Below are 14,808 nucleotides of genomic sequence, written 5' to 3'. Positions count from 1 at the left end.
TGTGTGTGTGTTTTTTTTATATTTGAACATTAACTGCAAGGCAGTAGACCTAGAGATATTCCCCACAGATATCCCCTGAAAGCTGCATTCAGGTATGCCCGGGATGAAACTGGTTTACAGCAGCTCATTCTGAACTGCTGCGGCAGTCTTGTGTGTAGTCTACCGGTAAGTGACTACACGCTTGTTTCTGATTTGTAGACATCGTGGCCTAGGTAAGCCATTTTTGAGAGGTCACGTAGCGGATGTTTTTAATAATAAGGAAGCTGTTTAGAGGAGGAACCAGAAAAGCTGAGCACAGGGCATGGACACTTATTGGTGAGCCAAAAGAGGAGCTGAGGAGTGCCCTAACCTGAGGCGAGCCAAGACAAAGAGCCTTGCTCCATCTGGGGATATTTATCCCCTTTCTGATTGCCAGCCACTGAGGTTAATCATATCATGTTGGAAGGCCAAACCATTTACACTCTATCTGTGTGTGTGTGTGTTTTTTAAATATTTGAACATTAACTGCAAGGCAGTAGACCTAGAGATATTCCCCACAGATATCCCCTGAAAGCTGCATTCAGGTATGCCCTGGATGAAACTGGTTTACAGCAGCTCATTCTGAACTGCTGCGGCAGTCTCGTGTGTAGTCTACCGGTAAGTGACTACACGCTTGTTTCTTGTGGCCTAGGTAAGCCATTTTTGAAAGGTCACGTAGCGGATGTTTTTAATAATAAGGAAGCTGTTTAGCGGAGCAACCAGAAAGCTGAGCACAGGGCATGGACACTTATTGGTGGGCTCAGAGGGCAGACCTGGGGACTGCCCCTAGACTCCTTTGATTGCGTCTGGGAAAGGGACGCCATTGTGCTTTGAGGGAGTGGTGTACTCACCTGTTTTTAAAGTCATTGTTATTGTCCTGTTTTATTCCAGAATGTGACTTGCCTTTGGTTCCATTTCTGTTCTGATGGGCAAGTGATTGGGGCACAAAGAGAGAGAGCAATTTTGTATTATTTATTAGGAGACCTACTTGTTGTTTTTATTAATACTGATGACCTTGTGACACGAAACTGTGATGTAACTTCTTACCTAGCTAATCAAATGATCCAAACAGTGATTGATCCCTGGAGTGACTAAACTAAAGGGAGTGTTGATGGAACCTAATGCTATGGCTCTCAATTTATTGTTGTTGTTGAGTATTTTTCAGTCTGAACTTAAACTTATTTAGTGGCTTACAGTTTGCTGTTAAGGTGTATTGTGTGTCCTTAAAACACATTAATCGAGCTTGTATGCACTTTATGATTATTTTCCTATCACTTGTCAACTGCTTCTTTTGTTGAAACTAAAAAAGTACTTTATGAAAAGAGTGCACAAACAAACTTCAAGGCAGTGGTAGTGGAGACACTTACTTTATTAAAAATATGAAGGGAAAACAAGTTCGAAACACTTGAAAGAGTTGATGTGTTTACATTATTTTGATCAAAAATGTTTTTTAAACATGGAGCACCATGGAAATCTCTGATACTGGATTGGATGTTAACTTCAATCATTGTCTTATGTCTCATTATCTTAGAACAAGTCTCTCATTTGGTTAAATGATTTACAGTTGTGGGAAAGTTACACATTTTAAGTTATACTGTATTTACAATACAGAGAGAAAATACATATTCAGAATAAATAGGGTGCACATAGTTCTCTAGAACTTTGTTGCATGCACAAAGTCTCCCTTCTCAATTTCTGTGCCCATGCCCTTAAAGTTTAATTTGTTAAAGTCTTCAGTGATCTCCACCATGGTTTTTCCTTTAGTTTCTGGGATAAAATATAACATGAATGCTGCGCTGAAGATGCAGTAGGCAACAAATATCAGGAAACAGAACTGACCCAATCCATCCTGCAAAAAAAAAAGAGATACATTTAAAGATATACAAACTCCAAACTGCTTCATACAATTTGTCCAATAGTTATTCTGAGTAGATACAAAGCTTCCAAAGCACATTTAACAAATCATTAACGCCAACAGGGAATAAAGATGTGTGAGCTACCTTTAACAGCTAGTAAGTTTTGAAAGCTGAAGGCTTGGTCTTACCACAATGTATGGGAAGAGCATCCCAATGAGGAACAGGCTGAGCCAGTTAATAGTGCCGCTGACCACGTATGCTGATGGACGCCAAGCCTGCAGGAATAGGTCAGCTGGCAGGCACATGGACACTCCCGCTAAAGACACAGGAAAAGACTGGATCAGAGTTCATATAAGGGAATCCTCCTCATAGACATAGAAGGCAGTGATATAACCCTGTCTTTGCTGTGTCAATCAGTTAGTACATTTCTCTCATTAGGGATCCCCTCTGATGCACGAATTGTGGCAAACTGTCAGATCCACATGATTAATTATGATTATGATTTCTCATCTAAATCATATCATATCAAAATCATCATGCTACTCTATAATTGGACAAATATTTTGAATAACTTCAAGAAGGCGTCAGAAAGCTAACTTCTAAAACTCACAGTAGCTTCGCACTTACTGGTGTGCTTGCTGGTCAATGAGCTATGTGAAAAACAATAACAACCATGAGGAAATACTCACATGGCCCCAAGCCATAGACGCAGATGACAGAGAAAATGAGTGCGATGTTGAAGTAGGGAACCCAAGGGTAGAAATCCTGTGATGGGACAAGACAGCTATTTATTGTACATTATAATAGTACTATTGACTGTACATTTTATTATGTTATACATTAAACAGACAAGACAAGGTTATGGCCCTGGCAGTGATAAACTTTACCTTAATGGTCAGCAATGACAATCAGCACAGACATGACCACACCCATCATGAGGTAGCCAAAGCCCATCAGTTTCTTTCTGCCAGCACGGTCAATCACAAAAAGCCTGTAAATACACCACACACACAGACACACACACACACACACACACACAACACACACACACACACACACACACACACACACACACAGACACACACACACACACACACACACACACACTCATTAATAATCACCAAATGCATGGGATGGAATGTGTATTTTACAAGTACATGGAAGAGCTACAACATGACATGGTATGACAGAAACTCTACATGGTAAAGACTGTGCAGTCAGCAGCCAGTAGATGGCGCTGCATCATCATCTTATGTGATGAGACTTCAGCATAACAATGACATGGGCAGGTGCCTCTGTACTTTTAAGTTTGAACCCTAGGGTTGAGCTAAAACATTCTCTGCCTTCAGTTTAAGAAACATGGGGATGAGAGAGAATAGGTGGTTTGTGTCCTGCAAAGACATGAACACCATACACCTTAACATATATAGGGGGTAATAAAATGCTACAAATGTAATTCTGTTTTTTCAAAAGAACATATAACAGTACTTTGTCACAAAACGCCTTGTATCATGAATGTCTACGATTCCTTTTCTGTGTGCATGCATAGACTATCTGTTGAGATACCTACACAGATTGTTACAGTGATCCAGTTCAGTTGCCCCCGATAACCAATAGAGACGGACTAACGACATCTTGTCCTCTTCAATTCCAGATTCACGGAAGATGTCAAATGCGTAAAAATAAAGCTGTGCATATAAGGGAAATAAAGAATCGTTCAATTACAAAGCATACTAAACATTGCATATTTATTTGTTTTACCAAGGGAAAAGTCTTCAATGTAAATTAGCAATAAGTAAGCCATTGCTCTCCCTCACCGCGTTGATTCCACAGAACTGCACGCCAGCACAGGGGAGTGCCAGCGCCAACAGCTGCCAGCGCACGCAACGAGATCGCAGCACATCCAGCACAGTCTTGGCCTTCTCCCCCTGAGCACTCTCCCTCTCCTTCCTCATGTCCTCCAGCTCCAGCTTCAGATCATCTTCTTGCCACAGCCACTGGAGGGCTGTAACACACACACACACACACACACACACACACACACACGCACACACACGCACACACGCACACACACACACACACACACACACACACACACACACACACAACACACACGCACACACACACGCACACACAGTTTAAAAAAAATATCATCTAAGTGTAGTGCCTTTCTGTTTCTAACACTATCATCACATTTTTTCACATAGACTCTAAGCCTATTTGTTATTAGTTTGTTAAACTGTTGGCAGAATTGAATCTAAATGGGTGATAAACACAACAGACAGAACAGAGGAAATGAGCAGAGAAACCATAGCCTTGAAACTACTATGAGACTGCTGCCTACATCTTAAGAGGATTAACAGGGAACCAAGAACGGAATGCAAGATTATATCAATATCAATGAACTCAATAAACCCCATAAGGTTGAGGTTTAAGGTTAACCTATTTGACTTATTTTTGACCTTCTGCTGAGGGACACAGGAAATGTCTGTGTTTTTAGTTTCTGAAGATCTTTGCATTTTCAATGTACATTTGTCAACTGTCATACACATTAAGTGTAGCCTCACCTTTCTTACAGCCATCCTCATCTCCCTTGTCAATGTAGAGGTAGCGTGGCGCCTCTGGGAACCACAGCAAGGACAGGAACTGCAGGATAGCAGGCAGGCCGCTCACAGCTAGCACGTAGGGCCACATGTTGTCGGTGCCCATCAACTCTCTGTGTAGAGAGAGAAACCCGTATTTGTTACTATGATGAGAAAAGAAAGGATACGCTAGCTGAGATAACTGAAGCACACAACTTCTTTTTGGGATTGACATGTTTTCCTCTCATTTGTCCTTCCTTACCAGTCATCTGCTGGTCTGGATATAGTTGTGTATATGTAATATAGTGTGTCTGGATATAGATGTGTATATGTAATATAGTGTGTCTGGATATAGTTGTGTATTTGTAATATAGTGTGTCTGGATATAGATGTGTATATGTAATATAGTGTGTCTGGATATAGATGTGTATATGTAATATAGTGTGTCTGGATATAGTTGTGTATATGTAATATAGTGTGTCTGGATATAGTTGTGTATATGTAATATAGTGTGTCTGGATATAGATGTGTATATGTAATATAGTGTGTCTGGATATAGATGTGTATATGTAATATAGTGTGTCTGGATATAGATGTGTATATGTAATATAGTGTGTCTGGATATAGTTGTGTATATGTAATATAGTGTGTCTGGATATAGTTGTGTATATGTAATATAGTGTGTCTGGATATAGTTGTGTATATGTAATATAGTGTGTGGGAGAGACACAGTCTCAAAAAAGACTCACTTGATTCCAACCACCTGGCCCACCAGTTTACCGAGGCCGATGAAAATTGAGCAGGTTAAGGTGAGAAAGCCACGTAGCTTCTTTGGCGAGCTTTCACCCACGTACATCAGGTGCACACTCAGCCCCAAACCTGAAGGAATCCAGGTCAGGGTAAAGGTGGACACAGGGAACAAGAAGAATGGATTACAATGTTGAATATCCTGACAGAATGCGACAAAGAGAAGAGCTAAAAGACCAAAAGTCAAGGACTAATAGTAACTACATACCGACATTGTATCCATACAAGAATCTACCGATCAAGATCATCTCAAACGATTTAGCCATCCTGCTCAGGACCATCAAAACAGCAGCAACGATGGCCACCACGTTGTTTATCAGGAGGGCTTTCTTCCTGCAAAATGAATGTACACAAACCATAACACATATGCAAGACAATATGCAGATATGCTGTGAAGTAAGAATACATACAACATTACATTTCACATTACATTCTATACAATAAAATACTAATTAGGTGAAATGAATGATATATGATGAATGATGTATGATGAATGACGTATGCTTGTGAGTCTGTGCGCCCTTAAGGGCTGAATCTCACCGTCCGTGTTTGACTGGAAGGCTGCCACTGTGGACGGCCCCGGCCCAGCCCCCCAGGCTGAAGATGGACATGATGAAGGACCATATGAGGGTGTTGGTGGACTCTCCCACAGGAACTTCATACCTGCCCAGCCAGGTCTGGTTCACAAAGCTCTGGATGTGCTGCAGGCAGAAAGGCATTTTTTACGCTTTGTCTGGTGAGGCCTATCAACACACGCCTCTGAAGGATGAGGGGAGTAAATCATTTGTTCCATGAAGGTTTTTCAAAACACTAACCTCAGCAGGCGAAGTCATGATGGAAACTTGGATTCCATACTGGAATGATCCCCCAATGCCCAGCACCAATGTCAACAGGTACAGCCTCCAGTACTGAGTCTGAGAGAGCAGAAACACATTTCACCCTTGAACACCCATCCCACAGGAGGAGAGTATATTTGACCACTACACTCAAAACAAATAATACACATCTCAAAACCACAATATGGGCAGGAGAAACAGTTTTCCACATGACTAAAGTACACTGATAAAGTAACCATGGGAGTTATATGAAAGATAAACTGAGATTGAGGCTATCCCATCACTCTACGATGGTGTAGGCACAGGTAAAGATGAGAGAGTTGAAGAACATGTTTCTTACCAGCTCTTGCAGCGCAGTCTTCATGACTGTGGACTCTTTGGACGATGACTGGAGAGAGAGAAGAGCTCAAGTGGGCACTCACCTTGGGCAAGGGGGGATAAAGAGTCCTGCCCTGCAGCCGTTATATATCATCCTGAGTCCCATCAACCCTAGATTCGACGCAGGTTAGGTCCAACATGTCCAAAGAAAGTGTAAATGTTAAGTGAGTGTCATTAATCATTAACTGAGAAGAGACCAGGACGGTTTTGTTTGTTTGTTTTCTGGATGGAACTAGATCCTGGCAACTGTCTGTACTTCAGCTGGTCATTCTGAGTTGCCTTGAAGTTATCATGTGTTAGCTTTTCACATTGAGACATTGTGGAACTTTTAGGTAGTTACTGTTACAATGTAAGTATGGGTGGCCTTCAGTTAACAGATATGATTTACCCGTAGACAACTGCAGGGCCAAAACAATGTCCATAATATTGAATAGAAAATGCCACAGCAGTCAAAGAGATTTCCTGAAATTATATTTCTGAAGTTATATCACCACTCTTAATGATGTCCACGTAGGAACCCCCTTAGGGGTTTCACAGTGGCTAAGTGATTTAGTACAAAGCTTCATCTTCCCTACATTGTTACAGGCATGACCTTATGGTGAGACTGACTTGGGAGCGTGAGAACATATTTTGTTACGGGGTGTTGCTAGGAGTTGAAACATTGGGGCTTAGCCCAGACCTGTAAGGAGGTCCCTGGGCATCCTCCCCTGGGACATTTCAATCTCCCTTCCAACAGGAGATAACTCTTCCTCCATCTCCTTAGCCTCACCTGCACCTTGTTGCCTTCATCCTTTATCTTTTTGAGAAAGCTTCTTGCATCCATAGCCTTCAAGTCTTGCCTTTAGAGGGGGTTGCTAGGATCTTTGGGTGGGCATTTGGATTATTGGGTGGGCATCAACTCTGTTGCTTTCCTTAATAGGGTTGCCTATGTAAACAAGGACGTAGTTTAACTTGATAATTTTAATGATTTTAGATTTTGTGAGTAGCATTTGTATGATGAACTAGAGAGGAGTATGTTACATTTGGTTTGGATCTTCAGTGGGCTACAATGGAACATAATAGCAGTGTCTGTATGATGAACAGTTGTATGATGAACTAGGATAGTTCTGCCTAAATGATGTCTAGGCCTAATATGATTGGCAGATGCAATTTTCTTAAATTTATATATATATATATATATATATATGTGTGTGTGTGTGTGTGTGTAAAGGAATGTCAAACTCCTAGAATGCAACTGATAGCTTAACTAGCCAGGGTAAACACCAGTACAGGTAAAAGAAGACAAAGGTGAGTAAGCTAGAATGGTGACATTCAGTTTTGCTAAATCATTTTTGAGTTCAACTGCCAATCAAATTATCCCATTCGCGCTCCTGAAGCACTTGTGTTGATTTGCTGTGATTGTTTGTAGCTCAGCCACAATTGTTTTATTTTCACCATTTACAGAAATCTGGGGCTATTCATGAAACATTCGGGTCTGTAGCCCCTGACACCCAGGCCTAATGAAACCCATGTCTCACACAAATACACCGGATGAACTGTAAGGGGACCAGAACTGTTGTAAACTTCCATGCACCTCTTTTGGATTTACCATGGTAAATTAGTACCTGAGTTTGACGTCGAACGTTTAAACATTATTACAGCACAGAACCTGGCGTCAGAGATGACGTGCAGGAAGTAATGAAGCATGAAAGGCCACGCGCACAGAGACATCCCATAATATATAAAATAATATGTAAACACACAAACAGATGTACAAATGGAACAACGCACACAGTACAACACTCATCCCTTACCATGCCTATTTGAGTTATTACCTTGGAGGAGCTTCATACGGCGCCATCTCTATCTCTATCTCAACACCAGCAATGAAATGTATGTTTGCGAATGTGTTGAACAGTCTGTGGCAGGACAGACTGACAGCTGGCAACAGTTTCCAAGAAAATGGGAAAAGTGGTAAACAAAGAACTCCCAGAGAAGGCATTGCTTATCGCTTTAAATTTTTCTGCTAATGTCTGCATGTTGACAGACATGTCAGACTCGGCTCTGAACAATGTGCCTCTATTCATTCACATTTCTCTCTAATTACAAACATTTGTTTCAGTTGATGGGTGATGATGATGGGTGATGATGAAGGGTGAGTTGGATTATGGTACAGTTGGGCATCTCTGAATCACGCTCATATCACCCGCTTGCTATCTGTCATACAGTGCCCTCCACAATTATTGGGCACCCCTAATGAATATGAGCAAACAGGCTATGAAGAAATATGTATTTTTCTGTTTATCCTCTTGGTCTTTCACTCAAAATATTCACAAAAATCTTTTCATTGAAGTAAAATTATTGAATTTTTTTTTTTGACATTAAATAAATATATTTCCCCCAAACATGTGTTCCACAATTATTGGCACCCTTAATTTAATGTTTTGTGCCAGCCTCCATTTGCCCAAGATAACAGCTCTGAGTTCTTGTCCTATAATGCGTGATGAGGTTGGTGAACATATGGAACGGGATCTGAGACCATTCCTACATGCAGTATCACCCCAGATCCTTCAGATTCTGAGGTCAACGTTTGTAGACTCGGCTTCAGCTCATCCCACAGATTTTCTATGGGGTTTAGGTCGGGGGACTGTGATGGCCATGGCAAAACCTTTATTCTGCGGTCGGTGAACCATTTTTGTGTTCATTTTGAGGTGTGCCTCGGATCATTGTCCCGCTGGAAGGTCCGACCAGCCCATTTTAAGCTTACTGGAGGGGCTGTTAGGTTTTCATTTAATATCTGCTGGTATTTGATGGTCCATGATACCATGTATCCTAACAATATGTCCAGGGCCTTTTGGAAGAAAAACAGCCCACAACATCAAAGATCCGCCACCATACTTCACATTGGGTATGAGGTGCTTTTTCTGTATGGCTATCTTTCTGTCTACGCCAAACCCACCTTTTGATGTTTGTTGCCAAAAAAGCTTCATTTTGGTCACATCTGACCCATATAACTCGGTCCCATTGAAAGTCTGGACTTACATTTGGAAAACTGTAGGCGCTTTAGTTTGTTGTTGATTGACAGTAGAGGCTTTTTCTGGCAACCCTCCAAAACAACTTGTGGTGATGTAGGTGGTGTCTTATGGTAGTTTTGGAGACTTTCTGACCCCAAGACTCAACTAACCTCTACAATTCTCCAGCTGTGATCCTTGGAGATTCTTTTGCCAGTCGAACCATCCTCCTTACGGTGCGTGGGGTCAATGTACAGACACGTCCTCTTCCAGGCTGATGCTTAACATCTCCTGTCGCTTAAACTTCTTAATTATTTCCATGATAGTAGAAATGGGTATTTTCAACTGTCAAGAGATTTTCTTGTGTCCATTTCTTGATTTGTGCAGCTCAACAACTTTTCGTCGCACATTGTCACTGTGTTCTCGGGTCTTTCCCATAGTGATGAATGACTAATGGAATTTGGCCTGTATCACCTCATATTTGTACGCCAGTGGAACAGGAAGTCCTTAAGAGTTCCTTATCAAACAGGTGAAAATGTAAAACATGACTGGAAATATACTTCAGTTAGATTTTAATTATAAGATTTTTCTAGGGGTGCCAATAATTGTGGCACACATGTTTTGCGGAAAAATATGTATTTAATCTCAACAGTTTTTTTTTCTTTCAATAATTTTACTTCAATGAAAAGGTAAGACTTTTTTTTGAATATTTTGAGTGAAAGACCAAGAGGATAAACAGCAAAGACATATTTTTTTTATAGCCTGTTTTGCTCATATTCACTAGGGGTGCCAATAATTGTGGAGGGCACTGCATATTGCAAATAGTGATGGCTTATAAAAAATATGATGATACTGTATACGTCTGGTGTAATCTTTGTTCTTCATCTCATTCTTAAGGGTACTCTACTTTCATATGCATGGATCATCTAAAAAAGCCATATGAGGTATTCTTAATTATAACTTGTGTTCACACTGACATCTGTACGAAGCAATACATTTCCAAAGAGACATTTTTTCAATCTTGTCATTTATTGTGCTTGGTATTTTGATCACATCCTTTTTTCACCTTCTTTGAGAATAAATAGTACTTCTGTGGCTTGAAGTTTGTTTGTCTTTTATGATGGTACCATGTTTTGATTGTTTGATACCAAATGCTCCAATCAGGTACCCAAAACATTTTTACTTCTACAAGTGAACACTACAGTCTAAAAGAATATAAACATAATGTTACAACACTTACAACAAAATCAAAATAAAACAAGGAAATTAAAAAAGAACAATAAACGTATGTGAATTAAATTATATTCAGTCATTTTGTGCAACTGAAGAAGCATAAAGACTACTAGTCCTACTTGGCAAAGAATGTATTTAATGTTCACATTTTAAGGCATTCTAGATCTAGATTATCCAACAGGATTAATGGTAATAGATTAATTCAAACATTTGCATTTCATTTTTAATAGATGCAATTAAAAAATGCTTAATACCATGCCCAACCAACATCCACACATCGCTATGCTCAATTTAGCTTTTTCAGTCATCTAAAGTGTTAGTGATCAGTGCAGTGTTCAGTGTAGTTTCTACTGAAAGAGCAGAATTTTATCATAATTTTAAAAAACAAAAACTGGTACTGGCTACATGGATGGGTGGATGGGTTACATGAAAGTAAAACGTACTTATCCCTTTACTATCTTACAACAACAGTCCTTGATTGTCACAGCACACAATCTTTGATTGTTATGGCCTGTTACAGCAGTGAGTCTGCAACTACAGGGCCGTGGAGTGTTGGACTTCTCCTAATTTGTATTCGGCCTGGCCGGTCCTCTCCTGTTTGCGGAAGTTGAGTCGGTTAAATTCGCTGGCAATGACCGGAAGGGTCTTGCCTTTGGTTTCGGGCAAAAACAGGCCAATGTAGAGAGCCGTGAGGACGCAGACTGCACCGAATGGAACAAAGCAGAACTGGCCCAATCCACTCTACAAAACACAAACACAAACACAAACACACCTTTGGTAAGAGAGACTACCTGTGATGCATTATCATGGAACTGTATACAGAGGATTTTTTGTTATATCCTTCAGAGAAATTACATGCGTGTGTGTACACTGAAAATTCCTTGAGGTAATTTGGAGCTAAGCCATTTAGGGCTTTGTATGTTAGAAGGAGTACTTTGAAATCAATTCTACTTTTGACAGGGAGCCAGTGCAGAGAGGTGTACAGGTGAGATATGATCATATTTTTTAGTTCTAGTGAATGTGCGAGCAGGAGCGTTTTGCATACGTTGGAGGCTCTTTATTGAGTTGTTGTTATATCCGGACAGGAGAGTATTGCAGTAGCCCAGTCGCGACATAATAAAAGCGTGGATTAGAATTCTGCATCTTGGAGGGATAGGATTTTTCTGATTTTGACAATATTGCGTAGATGAAAAAATTATGTCTTTGAGATCTGTTTTATTTGTGAGTCAAGTAGGAGGTCTTGGTTGATAATTACACCAACATTTTTGATACTAGTATTGGATGTTAAAGAGATGCCATGGGTAAATGGCTAGATAGTGTCATTCTCAATTGTTTAGGGCCTACAAGAGCATAACCTCAGTTTATCTGAGTTAAGGAGCAGGAAGTTGTTAGTCATCCAAGCTTTTACATGGCCACCCCAGCCCACCTGTAGACACACCCTGACCGCTCTTACCACAATAAAAGGGAACAGCATTCCCACTATGAACAGATTCAGCCACATGAGAGAGCCAGCAATCGTATAAGCAGCCGGACGAGCAGTCTGGTTAAAGATTTCTGTGGGCAGCACTCCTGTCACACCAGCTGAATGGGAGACATGTGACACAAGCACAAACACAAACACAAACACAAACATTTAATATTCTGAGATAAAAGCTAAGCCTTACATGGTCACATAGAAAGACATATGAACATGAATTGTTTTAGATGAAAAATAAAAAAGTCCCACCTGGTCCCATTCCAAAGCTGAGTATGTATGTGAAGATACAGGCCATACTGAGATAAGGCATCCAGGTCACTTTATGCTGCCAAATACAGTTGAAAAAATGACAATCATGAACTGCATTGTCATCAATGTTCTACTATGAAGACACTACTGAGACGTAAGAAAAATATTAGGCTGAATCAAATGTCTTTCTTTATGTGTAAATGACTTACTAACCGAGAGTGAGGTCATGCCGGGAAATATCAAACTGAGGCGCCAAAGCCTGGATAATGCTAAGAGAGAGGATAACCCTTCCCTGAACAAGTTTCGTCTTATAAAGTACTCACTGACTTAACTTATGGCTAGCGAGGGTGATGGTGATTGGCGATGGAATAAAAGGATACACTTCCTCATCAATAATAAAGCGTGTACAATTTCTGCAGGGACGCTACTAATTCAAAGGCGCTCTTTCTGTCATCTTGGCTCAAGCTGAACTAAACTTGCCATAACCTGGTAATGACTTGGGGCTTTTAGGGAGGGGGAACACGCACCGCTGTAACAGACCACAAGGGGTGCGCTGGATTTATAAGGCTGGACAAAACGACAGCATCATTGCAAAACGTAATGCGGCAAAATAGTCTTTTTTTCTTCTTTTTTTTATCTCGGTTAGGCTACGTTGTTTTCATAGTCGTTGCAAGCCGTAAGCGTAACTGAAATTGAAATTCGATTAATCGCCCAGCCCTATCTATCATTCAGTATTCCATGTTTCAGTGTCTGTCGACAAAAAAAAAAAAAACTCATGGGAAAAAGTGGCGTGTAACAATAAGATTACACATCACTGCCACATTATAGGACAGTAGACATCTGGAAACACACTTTAATTGAACATTAATCACAACAAACATGTGGACAGTCTTATCTTTTACGCGACGTTGGTAAATGGCTGGTTTCTCATATCAGTACTCCAGAGACACTCAGCAATCACATAACTTCATCTGGTGACTAATGGAGATATAGCAGCTGAAAACAAGGGACATAAGCCCCACAGGAGCTGACTTGGGCTAGCAACTGAAGTCAGCTGTGACCAACACTGGTGCAGTATCCATCAACAATAAGAACAGATTACACGTGCAAAAACAAATTCAAGTACTACCACTATCGTACTGTACATTCAGGTATTATATCATTGAAAGTGCATGCTGCTGAATTGCTAATTGATAAAAGAAAGTAAACACATAAAATTACTAAATTTTCTCTCAGAACAGTGAGGGACAAAGCACCTTCCCTCAAACTCGTCTGAAATATTCATGATTGGACTAACACATTGTTAAGGTCTTATCCAGTGAAGGGATTAGTCCAGCTGTGGTCAAGTATCACATGTGGAGTGGACAGGAGAGGGTGTAGCCTACCTTTAGTGCTGTGAATTAATAATGCATACCTCAAATGACAGAGCCAATGTGAACACCACAGCCCAGCCTGACATGAGGATGTAACCTCCCATCAGTAGCACCCGCCGGCCCTGTCGCTCAATCAGCAGGTTCTGTCAATCACAGATGCATTCAACAAACACAGGTTTACACATATACTGTATCTTCTATCTGTATTTCTCATCCTCTCTCTCATGTTTCTGGTTTAAATTCTTTGTCTCACTACTGCTACCCAGCAGTCAAGTTGCTAGACAAGTTGCTTTAAGGGTTTACCACATGTGCTAGTAAAACCTTAATAATAACCTGTTTGTGCACAGTAATATCTTATTGTTAGAGTAACTCATTTTCTCACACTATTCCACAGTATAGATTGTACAAGCCTTTGCTAACAGAGCTTAAAGTCCTACTTCAGTCTGTGGACCTGTTATGTAATCTAAGGAGGATTAGTCCCACATACTTACAGATATTATACAGGCAGTGAATTCACATGTGCCCGTGCCAATGGTAATATACTGAATGGCAGCAGGATCTATCCCAGCCTCCTGAAATATGTAGGACGCGTAGAAGTAAATCTGTAAAAGGAGACACATGGTTGGGGAGATTTCAGTGATTTCTCATACACACACACATATTCACAGACAAAGACACACACACACACACACACACACACACATTTCTTTGGAGTAAATCTCCCTGAGCCAGTTGATTGCAGAGTCAGCAGTTTTGAGAGGTAACCAGGGGTGGTGTGCATGATGCCTGGGCCCACCTGGGGATACCATTTCAACAGGCCCCCGCCCCCGCCCCCGCCCCCACCCCCGCCATCACCCACCCCATACCCCCGCCCCCACCCCATACCCCCACCCCCGCCCCCACCCCCACCCCCGCCAACACCCCAACCCCCGCCCCGCCCCCACCCCCGCCCCCGCCCCTGCCCCCGCCCCGCCCCATACCCCCGCCCCGCCCCCGCCCCCACCCCCAC

At 41.2% G+C, this 14,808-nt stretch overlaps 1 protein-coding gene and 1 pseudogene across 1 annotated transcript; both read right to left on the bottom strand.

Moving 5' to 3' along the window:
* Positions 1-1,369: 1,369 nt before the first annotated feature.
* On the bottom strand, positions 1,370-6,732 carry LOC105889179 (annotated as a pseudogene).
* Positions 6,733-11,027: 4,295 nt separating this feature from the next.
* Positions 11,028-14,531, bottom strand: LOC122132927 (solute carrier family 2, facilitated glucose transporter member 11-like). Its single transcript, XM_042707889.1, has 5 exons — positions 14,291-14,531; positions 13,841-13,942; positions 12,427-12,502; positions 12,154-12,281; positions 11,028-11,441 (listed from the first exon to the last, which is right to left on the bottom strand). Exons 1-5 carry the CDS (start codon positions 14,417-14,419, stop codon positions 11,235-11,237), a joined length of 642 nt encoding a protein of 213 aa, XP_042563823.1. The 5' UTR covers positions 14,420-14,531; the 3' UTR covers positions 11,028-11,234.
* Positions 14,532-14,808: the final 277 nt, after the last annotated feature.

This window comes from Clupea harengus, chromosome 5, assembly GCF_900700415.2.
Source record: "Clupea harengus chromosome 5, Ch_v2.0.2, whole genome shotgun sequence".
NCBI classification, from domain to species: domain Eukaryota; kingdom Metazoa; phylum Chordata; class Actinopteri; order Clupeiformes; family Clupeidae; genus Clupea; species Clupea harengus.
The sequence above is the reverse complement of the archived record's forward strand: the minus strand, read 5'-3'. Positions and strand labels throughout refer to the sequence as shown.